This window comes from Nicotiana tomentosiformis, chromosome 3 (assembly GCF_000390325.3).
Source record: "Nicotiana tomentosiformis chromosome 3, ASM39032v3, whole genome shotgun sequence".
In the NCBI taxonomy this organism is placed as follows: Eukaryota; Viridiplantae; Streptophyta; class Magnoliopsida; order Solanales; family Solanaceae; genus Nicotiana; species Nicotiana tomentosiformis.
The window spans coordinates 90,427,473-90,452,703 of record NC_090814.1 but is presented as its reverse complement, the minus strand read 5'-3'; the positions used below and the strand labels follow the sequence as shown (position 1 = coordinate 90,452,703).

The 25,231-nt window shown below is 34.5% G+C and overlaps 1 protein-coding gene across 1 annotated transcript; it reads right to left on the bottom strand.

Moving 5' to 3' along the window:
- Nucleotides 1-1,160: 1,160 nt before the first annotated feature.
- LOC104107592 (probable pectinesterase/pectinesterase inhibitor 61) lies at nucleotides 1,161-5,166 on the bottom strand. Its single transcript, XM_009616439.4, has 3 exons — nucleotides 4,143-5,166; nucleotides 3,591-3,727; nucleotides 1,161-2,126 (listed from the first exon to the last, which is right to left on the bottom strand). The coding sequence occupies exons 1-3, from the start codon at nucleotides 5,063-5,065 to the stop codon at nucleotides 1,429-1,431; spliced, it is 1,758 nt and encodes a 585-aa protein (XP_009614734.1). The 5' UTR covers nucleotides 5,066-5,166; the 3' UTR covers nucleotides 1,161-1,428.
- Nucleotides 5,167-25,231: the final 20,065 nt, after the last annotated feature.

The window sequence follows — 25,231 nt, the reverse complement described above, 5'->3', positions numbered from 1 at the left end:
TAGTTTTTTAATTTTTAAAGTTTGAAATTCTTGTTTGGTCGGTGAAAAGTAGAAGTTAAATTATTGTTTTAATTATTTTAATGTTGATAATTTATGCTAAAATTTTTAGTGCAAACACAAATTTTAGCGATTTACTGTAAAAATTTAAAAACTTCATTATTGGACCATAGAAAGTGTTGAAGAGGACAAAGTGAGTCTTTTTATTTGGTGTTATTTGATTAAAATGCTGACTGGGAGATTGTGTTGGTATTTAGAAATTTTGTTTTAAATTTGAGATCATTTGGAGTAGATTTGGGTGGTTTGAATCGAAATTGAAGTTGTAAATTCTAAGAACACTTTGTTAAAAAAAACCTAGAAAGTAGACTTCAATGAACAACTTAACAAATAGGTAGAGTAAATATAGCATCAACTTTACTAAGTCAAGAAAACTCCTTGAAGAGCAAAAGTATGACAATCGGGTAGACTTCAATGAACAATTTAACAGATATGTTGAGTAATAATAGCTTCAACTCTATCAATCCGATAGAGAAATCGTAAGAAGAACAAAAGTATGACAATGAGGTAGAGTTCGACGAACAATTTTATCGCTAGAGAAAAATCCATTAAAAGCTATGTGCGAGTCTGTGAGCCATTCCAATCTCCCGGCCTCCACTAGTGTCTGAGCATTTAGTAGAGAGACCTTATTTAGATACTCACACCAGTCTTTTTTGCCAATTTTCTTCGTTCCCAAGTTTCCAAACCCATCAACCTCCCCAACTCTGCCTTTATTCTATGCCTTTGGTCTTTTGGATTGGACCCAAAAAAGTTTGGCCCTTTGACATTATTTCTTTTCCTTTCAAAAAAGCTAGAGCACTAACACCAGAATTGGTTCGTTTGCCGTCAGCTTTACCGTTGTATCCATGTATAATTTTTTTTTTTTGGGGGGGGGGGGGGGGGGGGATAGAATTGATCCAAGTTCTATAATCATCTTACAAGAACACATTTTACTAAGCCTCTTTACAGACTCCTGCACAAGTCCTATTGCATTTATGCATTTTAAAAGTTTAAAGCCACAGACGTCGGGCATCTAATGAAAGCCATACATTTATTAAGGGGAAAAGAATGTAGAGGCACATCCACAAAAGTTTGAAACTCAAATAATTGAATCTTAGTCCTGTCCGAACGTAAAACTGGCACTTTTTCAATTGAACCAATAGCTTTTTGCTAGTATGGTCTAATTACAACAAAAATAAATTACAACACTTATCATTCAATGAAAGACGTAAACTCTAGGATGTTTGCTCTTTAGTCAATTTAGCAATGAAGCAAATTGCAATTTTACGGCTTAATTATTACACTTTGAAATTAAATACTATTCGGACATGTATACTTATTTATATACCACTGCAAAAACCATAAATATCTATTCTGGAGTAGGTTTGGTATACCTTAAGTATTCAGCCCTGCCAAGTAAGCCACCCCTGTTGAAGGTAACCAAGATGATCCATAAATGAACTTTGCTACAGTGAACTTACTGGCCTCTTCAACGGACTTGATGACCCGATACCCCGGCCAAGTAACCCGTTGTCCTACGGCTGCTCCTGGCCCAAAGTTCATGTACTCGCCATAATACAATGTGTCCAGCGCAAAATTACCATTCCACTCTAGCCAACCACTCGGGTGGATATGATCGCCCATGTTAGATAACATGTAGACTGTTCGCGAGTACAACTTCCATGGTCGACCTAGATATGTAGGAAAGCTTCCTTTAGACGCCTCGAGGTCAGGTGTTGCTAGGAGTTTGCAAGCATGGATTGAAATGCCAGTGTTTTGATTAGGGTCTTTCCTGTTTTGGGCAGTGATGGTGTTCTTTTGATTGGCCATGGGCTTTCGGGCATAGATGTTGCAGTTTTGGAGGACCACTGCTGCATTGCCGAAGATGAAATCCACCGTCCCATAGATATCACACTCGCGATAGAATTGGCGCTGTGAGTGCACGTAGAGGGTGTCTTGGTATCCAATAATATTGCAGCGAAAGACCACGGCATGATCACCTCCGATACGAAGGGCTACTGCTTGATGATTGCTTGGTCCAGCATAGTTCTCAAATGTCATATCCCTTGCGACAAAACCAGCTCCAGTTGCCGCTGTTCATCAATAAATTCAATAAACTTCTTTGAAATAGATTGTTGTATAATAATGACTTATGTTGTTTGGATCCTCTAAAAACTATCGTACCCGTGTCGGATCCTCAGAAAATATGGAGATCTAAGCAATATAGACAATGACAATATAACATTGTCAAGGGGTAAAAGCATACCATTAGATCTAAAGTATGTTAAAAGTGACAAAATAACCAAGTTAAACACAAAGGTGATCTTAGAGAATAAAAATGACATGGGCAATGCGTCATGACTCCACCTACAAACCCCCTCCCCCCCCTTTTAAATTGTGGCCACCTAATTAGTTAGGTCATATCGCTATCCCTAATTCTGGAGGAAGAAACCCAATCAATGTTGCAATGGATAAAGGATAAGAAAATTCTTCTTGCCATAAATTACTACCTTCTGACGAACTCCGATTGTTATACATCTAATAGCCTTATTGGCCAAACTTCTAAAATCTGCTTATTTTGAGAAATACTTTTTTCAAAAGTGTTTTTAAAAAAAAGTACTTTTGTTGAGAATCAATTTGTGTTTGGGTAATTAATTTGAAAAACACTTTTGAGCAGTAATTAGTGTTTGACCAAACTTTTGAAAACTGCTTCTAAGTGTATTTTTCTCAAAAGTGCTTCTGGAGAGAAGTTACATTTTTCTGCTTCTCAAAATCTACTTCTGCTTCTCCTTAAAAAAATATTTTTTTCCCTTTTAAAAGTTTGGCCAAACACCTCAATTTTTGGCTAAAAGCACTTTGGCAAAAAAAAAAGAAGAAGCACTTTTGGCCCAAAAAAATCTTGGCCAAACAAGCTATAAATATGCCTTTACAAAATTAAATTAGCAGAGTAAATATATGTTAGTGTCTTCTTCTTTTACGTGAAATGGGTATTCGTACAATAAATAAACAGCGCAACAAGGAGAGAACTACTCCCTCCGTTTACTTTTAATTATCTACTATAGACTTTGCACATCCCTTAAAAAATAATAAATGAAGTACATAATTTATCATGATACTCATACTAATTGATGTATATTTTTCATGGATTTGAGAAAATAATTTGAAATGAGTAATTAATATTGTGCATATAACATGAAAAAAGAAATTGTCTTCTATTGATATGCTAAAAGTAACCGGTAAAAGTAAAAATTTAGAATACTAGTAAAAGTGAATGGGAAGAGTATAATTAAGTGCTAAATTGAGCGTCTAGAAACCACATTAAAGACCTAAAAAGTCCAAGCAAGGGGGCTAAGCTAGGAGATATTTAATTAGGAATTAGTTAAAAGAAGGAAATTCAATGACATCCCACGGGTTGTTTTCTACCACATGCTCTGCATAGCCCAGTATCGCCCCATACCCACCATTTCCTAATTTAATTTCCGTGACACCCAAAAATAAAAAAGTGGAGCCAATAATAATAAATAAGTACTAAGATTTTAGGGGGTGGAAAATTTTACCAAAAGAAGCTGTATGGAATGTTGTAATGTGCTGGGCTACACTTTTGCCTCCTGTAATCACCGTCTTTCCCTTCCCATCTCCTATAAACATCACGTTCATTTTCTTCCTCCCTACCTTCAAGTTATCCTCTTCATACCTGTCATTTATTATTATACATACATAATACTGTCAAATACAAACTAAAGCAATGTTTTTGAAGTTTAACATCTCTTCAACCTTATAGTTGGAATTCTGTTATTTTTTCTAGAATGAGGGAATAATAGTTAGGTTAAAGATCACTTTGTTGAATATCAAAACCAAATCTGAATAAAGTTCACGTGAGTTTAGAAAATTTTACTAAGAATGTCAAAATAATTAAAACATTGAAGTCAAATTGCTTAATGACTACGATAAAGAAATGAAGAAAACGCTACTCCTCTAAGTTACTGTGAGTTTGCCACGTAAAGAGATTAAAAAGGAATCAGATACGTTACTAAAAAGTGAATCAAAAAGTTTTTTTTTTCTTCACTTTTCCAACTAATGGTACGAAAAATAGACTGAATTTTAATTACCTTCCCGCCTTGACGTAAATTATGGTCCGACGATTACTCTTTTCCGGCACCTTCTTTATCGCCTCCGCTATCGTCTTCACCGTCCCGCTACCGTCCTTTGCCACAATTATGTCGGCTTGAATTGCCGACACTGATTTGTTTAACAATTTTCTGTCTCTCCTCGACAACCATTTTGGAAAATCATCATGATGTTTTTCAAATTTCATTAATCTGCGCCGACGATTCTGTATTGGAATCCCGGAGAAATCATCGTCGCCATTTGCGGCGGCGTAAATGGCGAGAGCATTACTCACCAATTCCGACAAGTCCTTAAGGTTCTCACTCATCTGATCCTTCACGTTCCCCGTGACGTCAGCGAAACCGTCCGTACACGTGTCCTGGTTCGTAAGAGCTGCGCTCAGCCACGTCATCACGTCATGTGTGGAGCCCGTCGGAGAATTACTTCCGTCCCCGCCGGGGAAAACAGAGTTCAAAGAATGAGACAAAAGGTCCACTGATTCCTCCAACAATTCGAGACAATCATCGTACGCTGATCTTATTTGAGTGTTCATTTGAAGGTTGTTAATGTCGGAAGATATATAAAGTGCTTTACCAAAGCGTTGGAGTGTTAAATTGACAGAAATGTGAACGAGGTCATTGTCTGAAGCAGATTTAGCTCCAGGGTAATTAATTAACGAATTGAGACAGAGAGATGGGTAGAGAGTGCGACTGCAGGTACGCGCCATTGCTTGACTTGGTTTATCGATTCTGTTACCGGAATTTTTCCGAACACCAACCAAAACAGCTACTGAAATAGCAGAGGCAATTAAAAGAACAGTGGCAAAAATGATGAGTATTTTAAGCTTAGAACTGCGGGATTTGGGAATGGGAATATCACTAGGAATAATCTCCCTACCAGGTTTTCCTAGCCGGCCATAGCCCATTTTTATGAATTTAGTTTTCAAGAAAGATAATGCAGTTGCTTGAGTTTTGGAGGGGAGATAATTGAGAGATAGAAATTTGTGAATATATATTGGGCAGTGGAAGAGTAGGGGTTGTAGCTACAGTAAGTATATTGTAATTAAGAGAAAAGTAGAGGTTGGTGTGAGGTCCATGTCTTAAGGGAGAATTAGCTGGCTTCGACTTACAGTATGAGTATGCTGTGATTAGTGAATGGAGCCACAAGAATTTAGACCAACCAAACCACTAAAGAACAAATTTCATGTTTGACACATTATTCTTATCGGGAAAAAAGAGTTCTTTAACAACCGTTATTAGAATTATTACATGTCTCAGGTTATAGAGATAAAAAAAAATTCTAATAAAAATGTTTTCTCTTCAATAAATTTTATTATAACAAAAATAAATAAAAAGAGGCATTGGGAGCAAGGATCTGTCTTCTTCTCAATTAGCTTTAATTACTTGATTTTTCCCCCATTCATATAACAAATTAGCGCTAAAAATGATGAATAGCAAGTGGTAGTACTTTTTTGCTTTCTGAAGGAAGAATGTTTCTAGTGGAGTTTAGTTAATTAGACTAACTAATCTATTGATCACTTGGGTTGACTAATAAGTATAGCTTTTTGTACCGAACTTCTTGCAGCTAGTTTATATGATTTTATGAGGATTGGAAAATGGGGCCAAATACAGTTTGTATTACATTCTGTGTTTATATATAACTCATGAATTTGACCGCGTTTCACGCCGTAATAAAAGACCTTAGTGGATTTACAAATAATTTTCTAATAGTTTTGTATTAATACATGTATTTTATAATGTAAATATTAGAAATACTATTTTCAATTCAATTAAATTAGATTAACACTTACTTGTGTGCTTTCCTCAAATTTTGATTTTCGTACAATAGTATAGGTGAAGCTAATTTTTTCCTTTAAAGCAAGAAAAAATGATCTCTATGTGGGAAGGTATTGAAGGCGCAACACAAAAATTGCAGAAATAGTACGATTTCCTAAATTATGGTGTCTTGGTTGGCTTAAATATGTATAAACAAACAAAATTAAAAAAATACATTTGACATTCCAAATTTAATACCACATTCAGCATACATTAAATTCATAAGAAATGGAGTGGGAGTGGCAAAGAAGAGTAATTAAGCGGATTAGGAAATTAAGTGACTTACTATTGTTAGAAACGTACAATTATTCTTAAACTGGCTAAATACTCTGTGGTCTGTGTCAGAGACTATTACACAATAATAAACATCAATTATAGGAAAGGTGAGGAAAATCAAAATCGTTAGAGTTACCGGGGAAATAGGAAAAAAGAGGAAAAACATTTTATTGGCCGTACATCTTCATTGAAGGGAGAAAAATGTTCAAAAATGAGAAAGCAATACCAGAACTCATTGGAAAACCTTTAAAAAGCAACCAAAAAGGTATAAAAATTACTGAAGCCTGCTGCAACACTTGCATCAATTTCTTATTTTAAGTTTGCTTTCTGGTGGGAACTTTCATACAACAATATAAACCTTTACTTCTCATCTATCTATATATATATATATATATATATATAAATAGTAGGATATAAATTATGGAAAAGAAAAAGTTCCGAGAGAAATAAAAGATATCGAGTATAATTTTAGCTGGCCTGATAATCATTAACTTAAACTTTCACAATATCGGAGTTACTCTGCAATTTGCTTAGTATCCTGATCGGGGCTTCCTTCTTGTCCTCCACTTTTAACATACTTTAATTTTTGTGGTATATCTGCAATTAAAGAAATACTAAGATAGTTAGTACAAATACGAGAAACAATAATCACATCGATTCTCTTCCGTCGCAATTTTTATTCAATGCGATAGAAAATATAATAATTCAAACTCAACATGAGAATATTATATAAATACAGTTTCTTGTCCAATAACGTAACATAGCTCTAAATTCAATAGAACTATGACCTAAAAAAAATTCCTCGTACTTCGCTAATATATCTCTTATAACGATGAACCAAGTCAAATTGGCATAGGCAAGAATGATGCCAAAGTACTAAATCAAAACAAAGAATGAAAAGGAAAAGGATAAACAAAGAAAAATAACAATAAAATAACTGATACATCATGAAATGTAACGATGCCAAAGTAGGATTTTTAAATGTTCTAATGCCTTTTCCATACAAAATGTAATCGCTAGAGTAAGAAGAGAAATAGTGGGACGTGTAATTAAGAAAATTTAATTAGAGTATAGAAATAGTGGGACGTGTATTGATAAACAATTCTAATGTGTTAAATATTTCGTTATTATAGAATATACAAATTGCATCTTAGTACTAGTTCAAATGTACTTATTAAAAAAACATACTCATTAGTTCAAATATATATATATATATATATATATATATATATATATATATATATATATATATATATATATATATATAGATGTTTGAATCGCAACAAAATTTAAACAAGTTGACATTCCATGATTCGTTTTGAAACGGGAGAATAATTTTGAATTGATTTTTTCAGCTTCTTGTTCGTTTTCATAGTTGTTACCTTTAGTTCCCTATTTAGTCTCTCCTTTTGAGATTCGATGCCGCTTGTTTTTTTTTGATTGCGTGCTATCTCTCCTACTAAAGTATAAAAATGGTATATGATTATATTCTGTGGCAACTATATATTTAATTGTATCCACACAACAACCACCTTGCTCAAAAACAAAACACTTCACTTCTTCAGAAAGTTCCTAAGACGTTGTTATCGAAATTTCATGCAATTGAGGATGCTGCGTTAATTTTATCGTGTTGTCTTTTCTCTTCAAGAATTTAATTTAGACAATACAATAAATAGTTACGTTCCCTCCATCTTTAGGAGTTAATTTTTTGAACTATTATTTGTTCAATTTGGACGTAGGACAGGCTCCTGCTTTAAGGCTACTTTTGTCAATTTAGTATAAAGAATCTATATTAAATTGACTTTTGACTTCTAAGTATCCCTTTTTTTTCATTTTGCAAATGTAAATACTACAACACAAAACACATGTTTATTAGGAGTATGCAATTTTCTTCTGCCTCGTTTTATTTTAGAAAAAGAAAAAAACGTATAGTAATTATTAACAAAAACAATTTGCTCCATTCTCTCGAATTTTCAGTGGTTACCTATTGTTGTCGTAACATGCTTTTCCCATCGAAGCTTTTAAACATAACCGTAAGTTTATATATAAAGCCAACAATCTCAACATAATACAATATTTCAAAATCGTTAGTACAAATCATAAACTTTTATAAGAGTCACTAGTGAACAATACATCATTGTCCCGGAGTAATAGGAAACAATAGAAATAAAATATAACAGAAGGTGATTTCCGAGCCTGCGAACGTCAAGCAGATATATCTTGAAGCCTTCAGCCAGACATAAGTCTCAACCCAATTCGATCAAAAGTACCTGGATCTGCACAAAAATATACAGAAGCATAGTATGAGTACATCACAGCGGTACCCAGTAAATATCAAGCCTAACCTTGGTAGAGTAATGACGAGGCCAGGTCAAGACACCTACCAGACATGTAAATATGTACAGGATATAACATAAAACTAACAATGGAGAGAACATCAATGTAAGACCAACACTAGAAGAATCACAAATTTACGACCAATAGTAAAAATTTGAGAAGCACAAATGGCAACAGGAAATGACCAGGTAATAAAGCAACAACATAGTTAGAACACAGATAAAATATGAATGAGCCCAAGTAAGGAAAAATCAATGACAAATCAATTAATCAAATCGTTCCTAATGCACGAGTTACAACAAGAACTACCCGAGGTACCACTCCTCGTAAATCTCAAATCATAAGTCAAAACTTCAAAATCTTACAAATATGGCACCTCGTGTCTACATCTTTATTTCCAAATTATTTCCGCACGGCAATGTCCACGGGTTGTCATGTACATCATATCCGTGTCAATTGCTAAATAAAATATTCGAGAGATTTATTTATATACGATAAAACATAATAACAATCTTGAAATAAAGTAGGGAGTCAAACAAGAAAATAAATTTATTTTAGAAATTATTTGGGTAAAGAAAATAGCATTTTCAAATAAAATGAATTATTAGATAAGTTACCGAATTAAATCTAGAATTTGTTGAAATAAAATATAATATCTATTTTTAAGAAAGGTAAAAACATCAGATGGGGTAAGGAGTTTAATTTGAGAAATCACTTAAAGTAAAATATGATAACTATTAAGAATAGTAAAGACCGAATGAAACAACGAGTTTCAATGTCACGCAAGGTAAGCATGTAATTTTTTTTTTACTTAAAACAGTTATGTTACTAACAACTCAACATAGTATGAGATAATGACTCATCATAGTAATTTCATCTTTAAAATAAATTCACTAAAATAATAATAATAGGAAAGGAAAGCATGAAATGACGGGAAACAGTAAACTAATGAAAACAACTCTATCCTCGAAATCAGTAAATTCAAAAATATCAGTCCTCATAATTTCATATGATAAATACTGAAAGGTAACACAATACAACAATGAATACAACACACATAATCCATTGCGGCGTGCAATCCGATCCCACCGTACAAACACAATCCTCCCTTATTTCACCATATCGATATTAAGAATAACATATAAAATTCGTTGCGGCGCGCAACCCGATCCCACCGTACAAACATAATCCTCCCTTATTTCACCATATAAATATCAAGAATAGCATATAAAATCCGTTGCGGCGCGCAACCCGATCCCATCGTATCAATATCAAATCTTTCCTTATTACACCTGTTGCGGTGTGCAACCCGATCCCATCATACTATTATTTATCAATAACAATCCACTTACTCAATTTACAAGAATCTCTACAATCAAAGGGTATGAGTGCAAGTCACGAAAGGAACCACGTAAAAATCAAGAAATGCAACAAATATTACGAAAACAATAGAACAAATAAAGCACGGGACAACTAAGGTATGCAAGTAAACAATTAAGGCAAGTAGCAAATAAGTACGGAGTCGTGGATGGAACACACAATTTGATATTTTCACAACAAATACCTCATGGCTCAACTACAATGTGTACAAGAATTCCAACAATAATAAAATGAATGGGAATGCTCAACAAGGAAATGTATCTCAACAATTAAGAGGTAACAAGACAATAAGGAAGACAATAACTTCAACTAACGCATATAAGGTCAAAATAACAAGTAAGAGGTAGAACAAGTACCAACAACATCAAATGGGGCATGTAAGAGTAGATTATCAATGAGGGATATAAAATGTCATGACAATTCAATTAAAGGCACTGAAAGAGTCTAGATAACCTAAACCGGTCAAATACCACATATAGCTCGTGCCCACTCATCACCTTGCGTATACGACTTTCACATAACACAAATAGCACAATAAATCCAAATCCTAAGGGATAGTTTTCCCCACATAAAGTTAGACAAGATACTTACCTTCAAGAAGCCAAGTCAATACTCTAAAATGACCTTCTCGTGTGAAATAAATCTTCAGACGGCCCAATCTAGCCAAAATAACTTAATATCATAAATAAAACCATTGAAAATAATTTCGGATAATAAAGTTTCGATCTTTAATGAAAATTAAAAAGTCAACTCAAAAAGTCAACCCCGAGCTCGCATCTTGGAACCTGACAAAATTCACAAAAATCCGAACACCCATTCCGATACGAATCCAACCATACCAAAATTATTCAATTCGATATCAAATCGGCCTTCAAATCCTCATTACATTTTTGGATTTTTTACAAAAATTCTCATTTTCTTCAATTCGAATCACTAATTTAATGATAAAAATAAAGATAGAATCATAAAATATAATCAAATCCGGATAAAGATTACTTACCCCAATTCAAAGTGTGAACCCTCGAAATAGAGTACTTATATTTGTGCCGAGGTATTCCTCTTACGCGATCGCGGAACAAGCATTGCGATCGCAAAACACAAAACTGCTGCCCGGAGAAAATAAGCTTCGCGTCAGCGGTACATATCTCGCGAACGCGATGAACAATGACGTAAAGCTACGCGAACACATCTATCCTACCACGAGCGCGATGAGAGATATTCCACAGCCCCCAGCTCCCTTACGCGAACGTGTAAACAAGGACACAAACACCAACAACAAACAGCTGGAGCTTCGCGAACGCATGACCACCATTGCATTCGCGATGAACAAATTAATGATCTCCCAGAATCACTTCGCGATCACAGCTTAACCTGCGAAGAACAACGGGCACACCAGAAACCAACAACTCTAAAGTATGAAGAAATGGCATGTAGCCCACCCGAGACCCCCGGGACCCTGTCAAAACAAACAATAAATTACATAACATAACGCGGACCTGCTTGAGGCCTCAAATCACATCAAACAACACTAAAACTACAAATCACACCTCAAATCGAACTTAATGAACTTATGAACTTTCAACTTATACAACTCGCGCTGAATCATATTAAATCAACTTAGAATGACGTCAAATTTTGCATGCAAGTTCCAAATGACTCAATGGAGCTATACCAACTCCCGGAATTAAAATCCGAACCCGATATCCTTAAAGTCAAACCATGGTCAAACTTAGGAAAATTTCAAACCTTTAAATTGCCAACTTCCACCAACTGGTGCTGAAACCTTCTAGAAATATCCAAGTGCAAATCCAGGCATACGCTCGAGTCCAAAAGCATCATTTGGACCTACCGGAATAATCAAAACTCTCATCCGAAGTCAAATACTCAAAAGTCAAACTTAGTCAACTCTTTCAATTTCAAGCTTATAAAATAAGAATTATTCTTCCAAATCAATCCTGAATCACTCAAAAAATAAGGACGACGATGCACGCAAGTCGCAATACGCTATGTGAAGCTACTTATGACCTCAAATTGCCGAACTAGACGAAATTGTTCAAAACGACCGGTCGGGTCGTTACATCCTCCCCCACTTAAACATACGTTCGTCCTCGAACGTGCCAGGAGTCATTCCAAAGCTACTAAATCAATGCATGATCTCACCATACATACACTCGAGGCTGATTCCACGTCACCCCAATCAATGTAGGCCTAACAACGCAACTTTACTGAAGATCTCACATAATCCTTAGTCCATAAACCTTAGAACTGAATCTGATCCTCACCATCTAAAATTCATCATAAGATCTGAATCTCACATCAATACACTGTATAAGCCTGAACAAGCTGAACCGAGCCATACCCGTAACCCAAATGTAATCACATGATATATCACATAGCAAAGATACTTATAGCAGTAGCTTCTGACCACAATAGTTGCGCAATGACAAGTCTGGTACCACTAACAAACCACATATCAAATAAAACCTTATTCTAAACCTTCGCACACTGCAAATGAAGGAAGAAACACCTATAAACTCATAACCATTTATCAGATCAACAAGCCATGGAGCTCTCTTGCCCAACAAGAACCATAGTTAAAAAAGATCTAAGCCAACTGGCGATGTTATCCTTCCAACATATCTTAATCAAGTCCGATAACACTTCTTTCAGGCCCAATAACCTCGCCTCATCCAGTACAAGCTATTTGATTGACCTGTCACACAAATCCTACTTAGAGTCATATACCATGCAATCCGTGCACCAACGCACAATAACTCAGATATACCCAATAATGGAGAGAGAATAGAAATAAAGGAACCGTCCCGCCAACTCAACAGTTTCCACCATGAAGTGCAACCCTATCAATTCTCCACATAAGGGGAAACATAACACACAAAATAAGCACAAAGGATCATATCCTAGCATAACGCCACTGTGATGAACAACCCAATCCGACACCGGTCCACCTAGAATATGTCGAACCATGATACTCATAATCAACAACCATAAGCATATCAATATCAAATACACGAAGCGTGTGACCATAACTGTGGAGATATGGATATCACTATATACCAGAAACAGGAAGTCCATAACCAAGGAACAATCAACCATCCAATACTCCAAGATCAATCTTGCTCGAAATTTTGCTACAAAGCCTAACATAACTGCATCGGTGTGCAAACAACCAACATATCACAACCCATCGCAGCATAGGAGAGTAAGACATAAGACATATTAGAACACGAATGTGATTAGCCCAACCTATAACATACCTCTCCACAATAACTGCTGAGTAGATAAATCTGACCCGATTTAGAATATACATCTCTATTAGACCTACTAGAAGCCTCCAAATAAATTTCAATCCTTCTGAAGTAGGTAAATAGCCTCCGAAAATCCCACAGTAGCATATCTATAGTACATACCATCAATTGCCAACCTCTTAACATACCTTCACCATTCACGACCATGGAACAATCTGCCTCGAAAACCCTATGAGTCTCCAAATCCATTGAATACTAGAATCTCCATATCCGATTCCAACTGAACTACTCAAATAACTAACACGTTCCTCACATACGGTCAGCCCACGAGAAGTTCTTCTATAATTCTTTCGTGCCACAAGGCAAAATCTGGTTATCAGCAGTCAATCCACCAGGCGATTATCGTAATACTAGTCAGGCATATGGAAGTTGAAACACAGTGCGCCTTCTAGAGTGCGCACCCTTCTTAGGTGGTATCAAATAATGCGAGCATTCTTCTAAACATCTGAAATCGTCCAAGCTCCCCATCCAAGCGAAAATCATAACACGTAATTCGTTCCTTATGCAGGTAGTAAACTCCTAACTCGAACTGTGGTCGACACTATCAAGAACTCATCGAGGCCAGCCCGCACATCACCGAGCCATCAGAACTGAACTTCCCAACTCAACCAAGTCACACAAGCCGTCAATCCCAGGAGTATCGCCACAGAATGCTGGTGAGGCACTATCACACCAAAACACCAGTTACCTTTGTTGCTATGCTGACCCAACACCACCGAGCTGACCCATTTCTTCAGATCCTCCTCGACTTTTCTTTCGGGTAACATTTCTCCCTGTTGGTACACAACTGTCCCAAAACCAAAGCTCAATGCAGAAGATCCTAGAGTAAACCACGTAGCCTAGAAGCTCATAAACCACTGTATTTTCTTTTGGAGCACCCAACAATGCTGCAACGAAGATACCCACTCTAAAGAGACCTTCTATGAATCTGAAGATGTTTCTCTAACCTCTCTGATACCGAAATGTAGATTTAGCAATGATACATATAAACCACAAGTTCCAGCACCATCTCATGAAAATATCAGGTCTTAGTCATGTACAATTCGGGGAACCCCTCAGCACTACATATAAACCTCAGACCCAAAACTGATATGGCACTTTCCCATGCAATTTGATCGTCGATAGTAGAATCCCCCATTTGGCGCGAAGCCATAGGACACAACATCCGATAATCAATATTACTAACCTTCATAGCTCATATAACACCAATCATGAGATACCTCAAGTAATCTATTAAGCGCATGCCTATCCTTATGATAGTCAAACTCATTTCTTCCAGTGTCGTGAATGATAATATATACCTTTCACTGAGCAAAAACCCCATATGAACCATATAGTCTTTAATACCACCCACTATCCTCAAGTCATCATCCACCTCATGACTCTACCACGATCGCTATGATTAGGCAACCATTTAAATCTTTCCAAGCTCGTACTTATCAACCAGATGCCAGAACCCGCCACACCCCATATGAACAACTGAATTATCTCTCAATATAGCCGCATCCTCAGTCTGGACGACACGTTGAGTCAATGTTTGAACATCCATGGGCCCCTCCTAGCCCATCCACAACATCATGAACCGTCGGTGTGCATAGCTGATATTGAGTGTGCATAATCATACACGAGTGAATGCCAAGGAAAATAAGATATATGCTTCAAGCTAAATCAATGTCGCACGATAAGAAATGAAATAAGTGAAATTTCCTAATAGTCCTGTAGCCTCTCGAAGATAAATACAAACGTCTCCTTACTGATCTGCAAGACTCTACTAAATCTGCTTATGACTCGTAGTACCTAGAGCTCTGATACCAACTTGTCACGACCCCAGTTTCCCTTTGTGGGATGTTGTGATGACACCTAGTCTCTAAGACTAGGTAAGCCTAACACTTACTGAATTAATGACAAAATTTAACCAAAACAACTATTAAACATAACCGTGAATTTTTATATAAAGCCAACAATCTCAACATGATACAATATCCTAAAACTTGTAGTACAAGTCATAAGCTATAATAAGAGTCACTAGAAATAACAATACATCACTGTCTCGGAGTAATAGGAAACAATGGATATAAAATACAAAAAAGGTAATTTCGGAGCCTGCGGATGTCAAGCAGGTATACCTTGAAGTCTCCAGCCGCACAGACATAAGTCACAACCCAATTCGATCAAAAGAATCCGGATCTGCACAAAAATGTACAGAAGCGTAGCATGAGTATACCACAATGGTACCCAGTAAGTATCAAGCCTAACCTCGGTCGAGTAGTGACGAGACCAGGTCAAGACACTTACAAGACATGTAAACCTGTACAAAATATAACATAAAACTAACAATGGAGAGAACATCAATGTAAGACTAACAACAAAAGAATCACAAATTTACGACTAACAATGAAAATATGAGAAGCACAAATGACAACAGGAAATGACCAGGTAATAAAGCAACAACATAGTTAGAACACATATGAAATACGAATGAGCCCAAGTAAGGAAAAATCAATGACAACTCAATTAATCAAATCGTTCATAATGCATGAGTTACAACAAGAACTACCTGAGATACCTGTCACAATCCAAAATCCAACTAGTCGTGATGGCACCTAACCCAACCCGCTAGGTAAGCCAAATAGAAACAATCCTATTTAAACGAGGTTTAATTGAGACAAAAAAAAAAAGATAAAAAAATGAGCTTTTATACAAAATCTCAAGGACTGGTAGTACAAATCATGAGCCTCTAAGATTTAGAGTTTACAAAGTTAGTATGAAATAAATACATCATCTGTCCGAAATGTATATAAACAGATTTTCATAAGTCTAAAGCTACCATAAAAATGAGACAGCTATAACCGGAATACAGGTACGTCTTCAATGCTAGCTCCTTCCATACACAACAACATCAATATCTAAATATCTGTACGTAAGGTGCAGAAGTGTAGTATGAGTACAACCGACCCAATGTACTCAATAAGTAACAAACCTAACCTTAGGTTGAAAGTAGTGACGAGCTTGGACAACGGTCAGTGTCCAACATCAATAGCCAACAACAACTCATAATAATATAATAAAAGTAGTACAAGAAATAACTCAAATATATGATGCTCAGCTCGTTCACAGTTACAGGAAATATGCATGATTTTCAAGTATAACAGTAAAACCCAAATCTTTCATCAAAATCACCAAAATATGAGTAAGTCAGAAATCTTTGATTTTTTCCAAAACATATCAACAACAGATAAGATGTTTAAATCTCAAATAACATGAGGAAAGCACATCTTTATGCATACATATCAATGTGCATATGAAATCATGAATGTCGCAAAACCATGTAGCAAACGTATGAACATTCCAAACCTTCAAATTTTCAACTTTCGCCAATTAGTGCCGAAATCTTCTAGAAATATCCAAATAAAATTTCGGGTATACGCCCAAGTCCAAAATCACTATTCAGACCTAACGAAATCATCAAAACTCCGATCCAAGGTCAAACACTAAAAAATCAAGCTTGGTCAACTCTTCCAACTTAAAGCTTCAAACATGAAACTCATTCTTCCAAACTAATTTCACAATACCTGAAAACCAAAATCGACGATTCACACACGTCATAATACATCATATGAACCTACTCAAGACTTCAAATAGTTGAACAGAATGCTAATGCTCAAAACGACCGGTTAGGTCGTTACAATACCACTCCTCATAAATCTCAAATCATAAATCACAACTTCCAAACCTTACAAATATGGCACCTCGTGCCTACATTTTTATTTCCAAATCACTTTCGCACGGCAAAGTCCATGGGCTATCATATACATCGTATCTGTGTCAATTGCTAAATAAAATGTTCGAGAGATTTATTTATAGACGATAAAGCATAATAACAATTAGGGGTGTACAAACCGAACCGAAAAATCACACCAAACCAAAAAGTCAAACCAAACCGATTAAAAACCCCGATTAGATTTGGTTTGGTATTGAGTAAAAAATCCCGAACCAAAATATAATTTTTATATATACTTTTAATACTTCTCATAGAATTTTCTTTAAAATGTCTAGAAATATTTGCGATTCTATTATGGGATGTAATATTTAGTTAATATGAAGTGCTTTATTTTTATTAACTTTAAATAATGAGTCGTATGATTACTTTCTTATCAAGTGTTAGTGAAATGCGTCAATCTCTTTGTTCTTCCATATCCATAAGTCAAGATCTATTAAATTCTTATATCTTTTTTCAAATTTGAAGTGGTATTTCGATAATTTAAAATTAAATAGAACATATCATTATATAGGCATCATATTGATTTTTATATTTAATTATTAAATCCATTTAATCTTGAAAGTGTACATCAATAAAAAATTATTGTCAGACGACTAAAAAGTAACTATCATTTGTAACTAAGAAAATTTTCTCATAAGAATATGTTAATAGATCATATGTTTGTCAATTTTTACTAAACATATATTTACTTATACAAAATTTAACAAAGTAAGATTGAAATCATATATATTCATGTAAAAACAAAATTCGAAAAACCCGATAAAATCGAACCAATCCAAACCGATATAATTGGTTTGGTTTGATTTTGATAAAAATTGAACCAACCCGGTCCATGTACACTCCTAATAACAATCTTGAAATAAAGTAGGGAATCAAACAAGAAAATGAGTTTATTTTAGAAATCATTTGGGTAAAGAAAATAGCATTTTCAAATAAAACAAATCAGTGGATAAGTTACCGAATTAAATATAGAATTTGTTGAAATAAAATATAATAATGATTTTTAAATAAGTTAAAAACATCAAATAGGGTAAGGAGTTTAATTTAAGAAATTAATTAAAGTAAAATATGACAACTATTAAGAATAGTAAAGTATCGAATAAAACCATGAGTTCCAACTTAAGAGTCACGTAAGGTAAGCACGTAAAAATATTCTTTTACTTAAAACGGTTATACTACTAACAACTCAACAGAATATGAGATAATGACTCAGTATAGTAATTTCATCTTGAAAATCAATTCACCAAAATAATAACAATAGGAAAGGAAAGTAGGAAATGACGGCAAAACAGTAAACTAATGAAAACAACTCAATCATCGAAATCAATAAATCCAGAAATATCAGTGCTCAGAATCTCATATGATAAATACTGAAAGCTAACACAATATAATAATGAATAGAACAAACACAATATGTTGCGGCGCGCAACCCGATCCCACCGTACAAACACAATCCTCCCTTATTTCACTATATCAATATCAAGAATAACATATAAAATCTGTTGCGTCGCGCAACCCGATCCCACCGCATAAACACAATCCTCCCTTATTTCACCATATCAATGTCAAGAATAGCATATAAAATCCGTTGCGGCGCGCAACCCGATCTCACCGTATCAATATCAAATCCTCCCTTATTTCACCATATCACATAATACTCCCTTTTTCACCTGTTGCGTTGTGCAACCCGATCCCACCGTATCAATATCAAATCCTCCCTTATTTCATCATATCACATAATACTCCCTTATTCCATCCGTTGCGGCGCGCAACACGATCCCACCGTACTATCATTTATCAACAACACTCCACTAACTCAATTTACAAGAATCTCTACAATCAAAGGGTATGAGTGCAAGTCACGAAAGGAACCACGTAAAAATCAAGAAATGCAACAAATATTACGAAAACAATAGAACAAATAAAGCACGGGACAACTAAGGTATGCAAGTAAATAATTAAGGCAAGTAGCAAATAAGTACGGAGCTATGGAAGGAACTCATGATTTGATATTTTCACAACAAATAGCTCATGGCTCAACTACAATGTGTACAAGAATTTAAACAATAATAAAATGAATGGGAATGCTCAACAAGGAAAGGTATCTTAACAATTAATATATAACAAGATAATAAGGAAGGCAATAACTTCAACTAACACATATAAAGGCAAATAACAAGTAAGAGATAGAACAAGTACTAACAACGTCAAATGGGGCATGTAAGAGTAGATTATCAACGATGGATATAAACAATTCAATTAAAGGCATGGAAAGTCTAGATAACCTAAACCGATCAAATATCATATCTCATGTACCCACTCATCACCTTGCATACACGACTTTCACATAACACAAATAGCACAATCAACCCAAATCCTAAGGGGTAGTTTACCTCGCACAAAGTTAGACAAGTTACTTACCTTCAAGAAGCCAAATCAATACTCTAAAATGACCTTCTTGTGTGAAACAAATCTCCGGACGGCCGAATCTAGCCAAAATAACTTAATATCATAAATAAAAACCATAGGAAATAATTCCGACTAATAAAGTTTCGATCTTTAATGAAAACTAAAAAGTCAACTCAAAAAGTCAATCCCCGACCCGCATCTCGGAACTCGATAAAATTCACAAAAATTTAAACACTCATTCCGATACGAATCCAACCATACCAAAATGATTCAAATCCGACATCAAACCAGGCTTCAAATCCTCATTTTATATTTTTGAAAGTTTTTACAAAAATTCTCATTTTCTCCAATTTGAATCACTAATTAAATGATAAAAATAAAGATGGAATCATAAAATATAATCAAATCTGGGTAAAGAATACTTACCCCAATTCAAAGTGTGAAAATCCTCTCCAAAATCGCCTAAATCCGAGCTCTCTAATCCCAAAAGTGATAAAATATCAAAAGCCATTGAAATAGAGTACTTATATTTCTTCCCAGGTATTCCTCTTATGCGATCGCGAAAAAAAAAACTGTTGCGCAGAGAATATAAGCTTTGCTTTCCCGGCACATACCTCGCGAACGCGATGAACAATGACGTAAAGCTAAGCAAAAAATCCTACCACGAACACGATGAGAAACATTTCACCAGCCTCAGCTCCCTTACGTGAATGCATAAACAAGGATGCAAACGCGGACAACAAACAATTGGAGCTTCACGAACGCATGACCACCATCGCGTTCGCGATGAACAAATCACTGATCCCCAGACTCACTTCGCGATCGCGGCTTAACATTCGTGATCGCGAAGAACAACAGGCACACCATAAACTAGCAACTCTAAAACATGCAGAAATGACCCGTAGCCCACCCGAAAGACACCCGAGGCCCCCGGGACCCCATCGAAACATACTAACAAGTTTCATAACATAATGTGGACCTATTCGAGGCCTCAAATCACATCAAACAACATCAAAACTACGAATCGCACCTCAAATCAAACTTAATAAACTTTCAACTTCTACAATTTGCGTCGAATCATATCAAATCAACCCGCAATGACGTCAAATTTTGTATGCAAGTTCCAAATGACTCAACGGAGGTATACCAACTCCCGAAATTGAAATCTGAACCTGATATCCTTAAAGTCAAACCATGGTCAAATTTAGAAAAATTCCAAACATTGCCAACTTCCGCCAACTGGTGCCGAAACCTTCTAGAAACATCCAAGTGCAAATCCGGACATACGCCCAAGTCCAAAATATCATCTGGACCTACCGGAACAATCAAAACTCCAATCCGAGGTCAAATACTCAAAAGTCAAACTTAGTTAACTCTTGCAATTTCAAACTTCTAAAATAAGAATTATTCTTCCAAATCAATCACGAATCAGTCAAAAACTAAGGCCGACGGTGCACGCAAGTCACAATATGCTATGTGAAGCTACTCATGACCTCAAACTGCCGAACTGGACGAAATTATTCAAAATGACCGGTCCGGTCGTTACATTTAATACATAAAAGTATTTATTGTAGTGTAATTTATAAATATTTCTTAAATTTTTTTAAAATTTTATCTTTTAACATATTATTTAAGTTTGGACTTGTAATTTTTGAATGTTCCAATAGTTTTAAACTACACAAATGTTAGTAACTCAAATAAAGTTCAAACCAAAATCAAATCAATATTACGGCTAACAAATGACATTCAATTCAATTGTACTAGAAATGATCATAGTGTTGGATATCTATGTTTTAATTTTTTTATGGCTTAGATAAAACGCATAACCTTTTTTTAGTATTTATTCATGTAAATAATGAGTACTTATTAGTCGTACTTATTTTAGCAACTTAGTAATTTTAGATTATATTTATTTTTATTATGGCTTATTAATAATATTTTTATGAGATTTTATTATCTTTATTGTTGTATATTTTAGTACAATGTCATGACTCATCTCATATTTTATTGAAAAATATCTTATATAATTTTGTCTTACTTGGATTAAAGAAGTATTTTCTATATTTTTGTCTTATGAAGAATTTATGGGAAAACCCCCAAAAAAATTCGAAAATCCGAGATTAAAAAATCCGACTTTTATTGGTTTAGTTTGGTCTTTAGATTTAATAACCCGTCAAAATTAGTTAGATTTGGTAATTGAAAAACCCCGAACCAACCCGACCTCTGTACATCCCTACTCCGAATGGTTAGAAAAAAACAGGAAGATCTAGACTTTTGATTAATTATCGTTGTAAGCTGAAGTCTTAAATATTTTCATTGTTTTATAAGAATGTTATAGCCCTGAAATGTCGTATGGGTTAAAATTCACATGATATTGTTTATTTGTTTAATTAAATTCTTTGCCCATCCTTAGACTGTTTGTTGGTCGTCCTTCACTTAATACTTCTTTTCATGGTTGGGGTGGGGGTGGGGGTGTAGGAGGTGTTTGGCTAGTACTTAGTGGGCACCAGATTCTTTATAATGTTTTCCCAAACTTTAAGCATATGATTTCCCATACTTTACCCAATCTTTTGCAAAATTCAGATCGATTTTGTTACGTAGATCGGTATCTTTTTGGTGGGCACTTCTCTTTGTGACTATGTGTACCCATGTATGTAGTTTATAGAGCACAAAAGTTTCTAAAAAGTTCATTCTCTCTTTTGATAAAAAAGATAGAAACCCACTAATTACTTCAGATAGGAAAAAGATGCAAAAGTGAGAAAAAGGTAAAGAGATGAGTGGCAGCTTGGGCAGCATAGAATAGTTATGTTAATTAAGCAGGAGTTTGGACAATATTTGGCTGAATTTGAAAATTCACATTTATTAAACTAATCAGATTTTGAAAATTGATATGACGTGTAACCAAGTTATTTTTATCTACTATTACGTTAATCTTGTTCTCTAACTTCAATACTATGTGACAAGGTAGACTATTATCTAAAATTTCATATCCAGCTAAATAATTCAATAGTTTTATAAGCGAGTAAGTTGTAAATATTGTCAAGTTTATGGGTTTTTTATTCTAAAGAAATTACTGCATGTCATGCCACTTAAACACATGCATAGCCCATAGGCGTGTGAAATTTGCCTCAACTCAGTTTTACGTAGGAGAATAATAAATAGAATCTTTTTTAATATCAGGATATGATAGAAACACATAATAATTTATGTACGTAAGCTGTAAAAAGTGCCAACTTTAGGAAGTTTTATTCATTCAATCCGTTATGTAAGATAAAATATAGGAAATATATGATTTTGATTTGAATTTTTGGGGTTATTGGTCCAATGGCAAAAGTTTATCAAGGAGATTAAAAAAACCAAACACGGGAAGATATTAAAAATATTCAGCATTTAATATATATATATATATATATATATATATATATGAAAAAAATTTGATCGTATATTCACATGGTAATTTTCAAGAAGGAAGGTTGAGTTGAACCCCTTCGGTCCACCTAGCTTTGACCCTAATATTATATTGCTCGAATTCCGCTTTATATAAATAAATAATAAAAAAAGGGAATTGGCGAAAAGAACAAGTGTCGAAAAAGAGAAACAACATCGTAACCGAAAATCTTAATGACAATAGTATTTTTGTAACATGAACACTAAGTCCACTGAAAATATTGAGACGAGGTTACTTACTAATAAAGTAGGGAATGGCGCACAATTGTATAGTGGTAGGGACCCTACACTAGGACAGCCAATCAAATGAATGGTTGGTTAGTTACCTATCACAATTTCATTTAATTCATTGGTCTATCGCTTTCGAAATATCTTGATGCATAATTATTCAACAGATAATGATTTTAAGTCCATGTTTAAGTTAGTTAATAACAGCAAAAGTACTGTTTGAAACTATAATTTTTTTATTTTTTTCTTTTTCTTTTTCTTTTTCCCTTTTACTTTATTTGTTAAATTATCTTTAGAAAAAACAAATTTATTCGTCCTGTTCTATGCTTGTCTTCTCCAAATTTGCAACTCTTTCGAGCACATTATTCTCGTTTCGCTATATATTCATATTACCGCCATCACTTTAACATTTTGATGTTCACTTTTTAATCTTTATTGGGATTTTAAAGAATCCAAAACAGAGATAAATGTTAAAGCTTTAAGATGAGAAACGATAAACTGAACTTCCACTAATTCAGTATTTCTAAATTGTTTCTATATATATATATATATATATATATATATATAAGGTTCATTTGGTAAAACTTTTAAAATCTATGATATTCTTTCTACATACCAAACTTTACTCTTCCACTTACCGTGGTTTGTTACAACCCTGTTAATTATTCATTTTTCTTACAAATATTTAAACTGATTAACATTCTCACAAAATTCCTTTGGATTATGTTAACTTGTCTATTAAGCGAGTTTTTAGCCCAGCTAATGCGCAAGAGTGGAGATTAGTGGCTGGCCTACATAGGGGTTTGCTGCCTTCCTAATTTTATACTTTTAATCTTCGCATTTTTTATTCCTTTCAAAAATTTACATTTAAGGGGACGTCAATTTATATGATATGATAAATTCAATTTTACACCCATTATTAATTTACTTCCTGCCTCTGTAGCTTTGCCTTTGCCAACCGATGAAGCGCATTTTCAGGATATGATTCTGACTCTCTTCTTTGATCAAAATGGAATAAACCACCTTTTGGTTTTTCTGTTTTTAATATATAAGTAGTATATGTCAAAAGAAAACGTCATGCTGCAGACCTTGAAAGGTAAAAAAGTTAATTGTACTTGGTATTACATCAAACTATACTAATTTAGTATGATTAAATAACAAAATGAAATAAGAATGTGTATTAATTAAATATAGTTTAGTTATAACAATCATACATTTATTAATTATTTGGTATAAGCATCGGGTGATGTATAAGTCTTTACCAAGAAGGATCTACCAAATTGAGAATAATACTACTTTATTTCGATCCCCTTTTTCGTTTCTTCTCTAATTAGCTTGGGCACAATAATAGTGTTGCAAGTTGCAAAATGGATAAGCTAAAGAATAAAAACTTATGGAAGCTGTATTTTCCACGTACGTGAAAACTGAAATCAGATATCTTTAAAAACTTGCCGAAGGTCTCATAATTTCAGAAGAGGAGTATATATATTCTAATGGTTAATGATTAATCTTGTATTGCAATTATTTGTAGTTGACATCTCTCTAGAAGGATGAGTGAGCTGTCCTCTTTTATTCAAGTAATCGCTTTCCCAAACATGTTCATGGATGTTGAGATTCATTGAGATTGACTTATGCTGAATTAAGGGTGGACCTCTGACCTTAAAAGTGATTAAAATAGTTCAATTGGGTTCAAGAGAGCCTGTTTGGCCGAGCTCATGGGAAGTCGAAAGTACATTTTGCCAGAAAAAAATAATTCTTATTTAGAAATATAAAGTGTTTGGCCAAAATAGAAAAGTGCTTTTGAACAGAAATATTGTCACGATCCGAAATTCTCACCTTCGGGACCGTGATGACGCCTAACATTTCACTCGCTAGGCAAGCCAACGTTAGAGAAATTCTTAAATCAATTTCTTAAAATAGTTCAAATAAATAAACCAATTAAACTGAGATGAAACTAAAATGAAGTATGAAGTAGCATAATAACCAGCATATCTAAATACAACCCGGATGTGGAGTCACAAGTACACGGGCTTCTAGAGGTTCTACAAATAGAGTCTGAAATAAATACAATT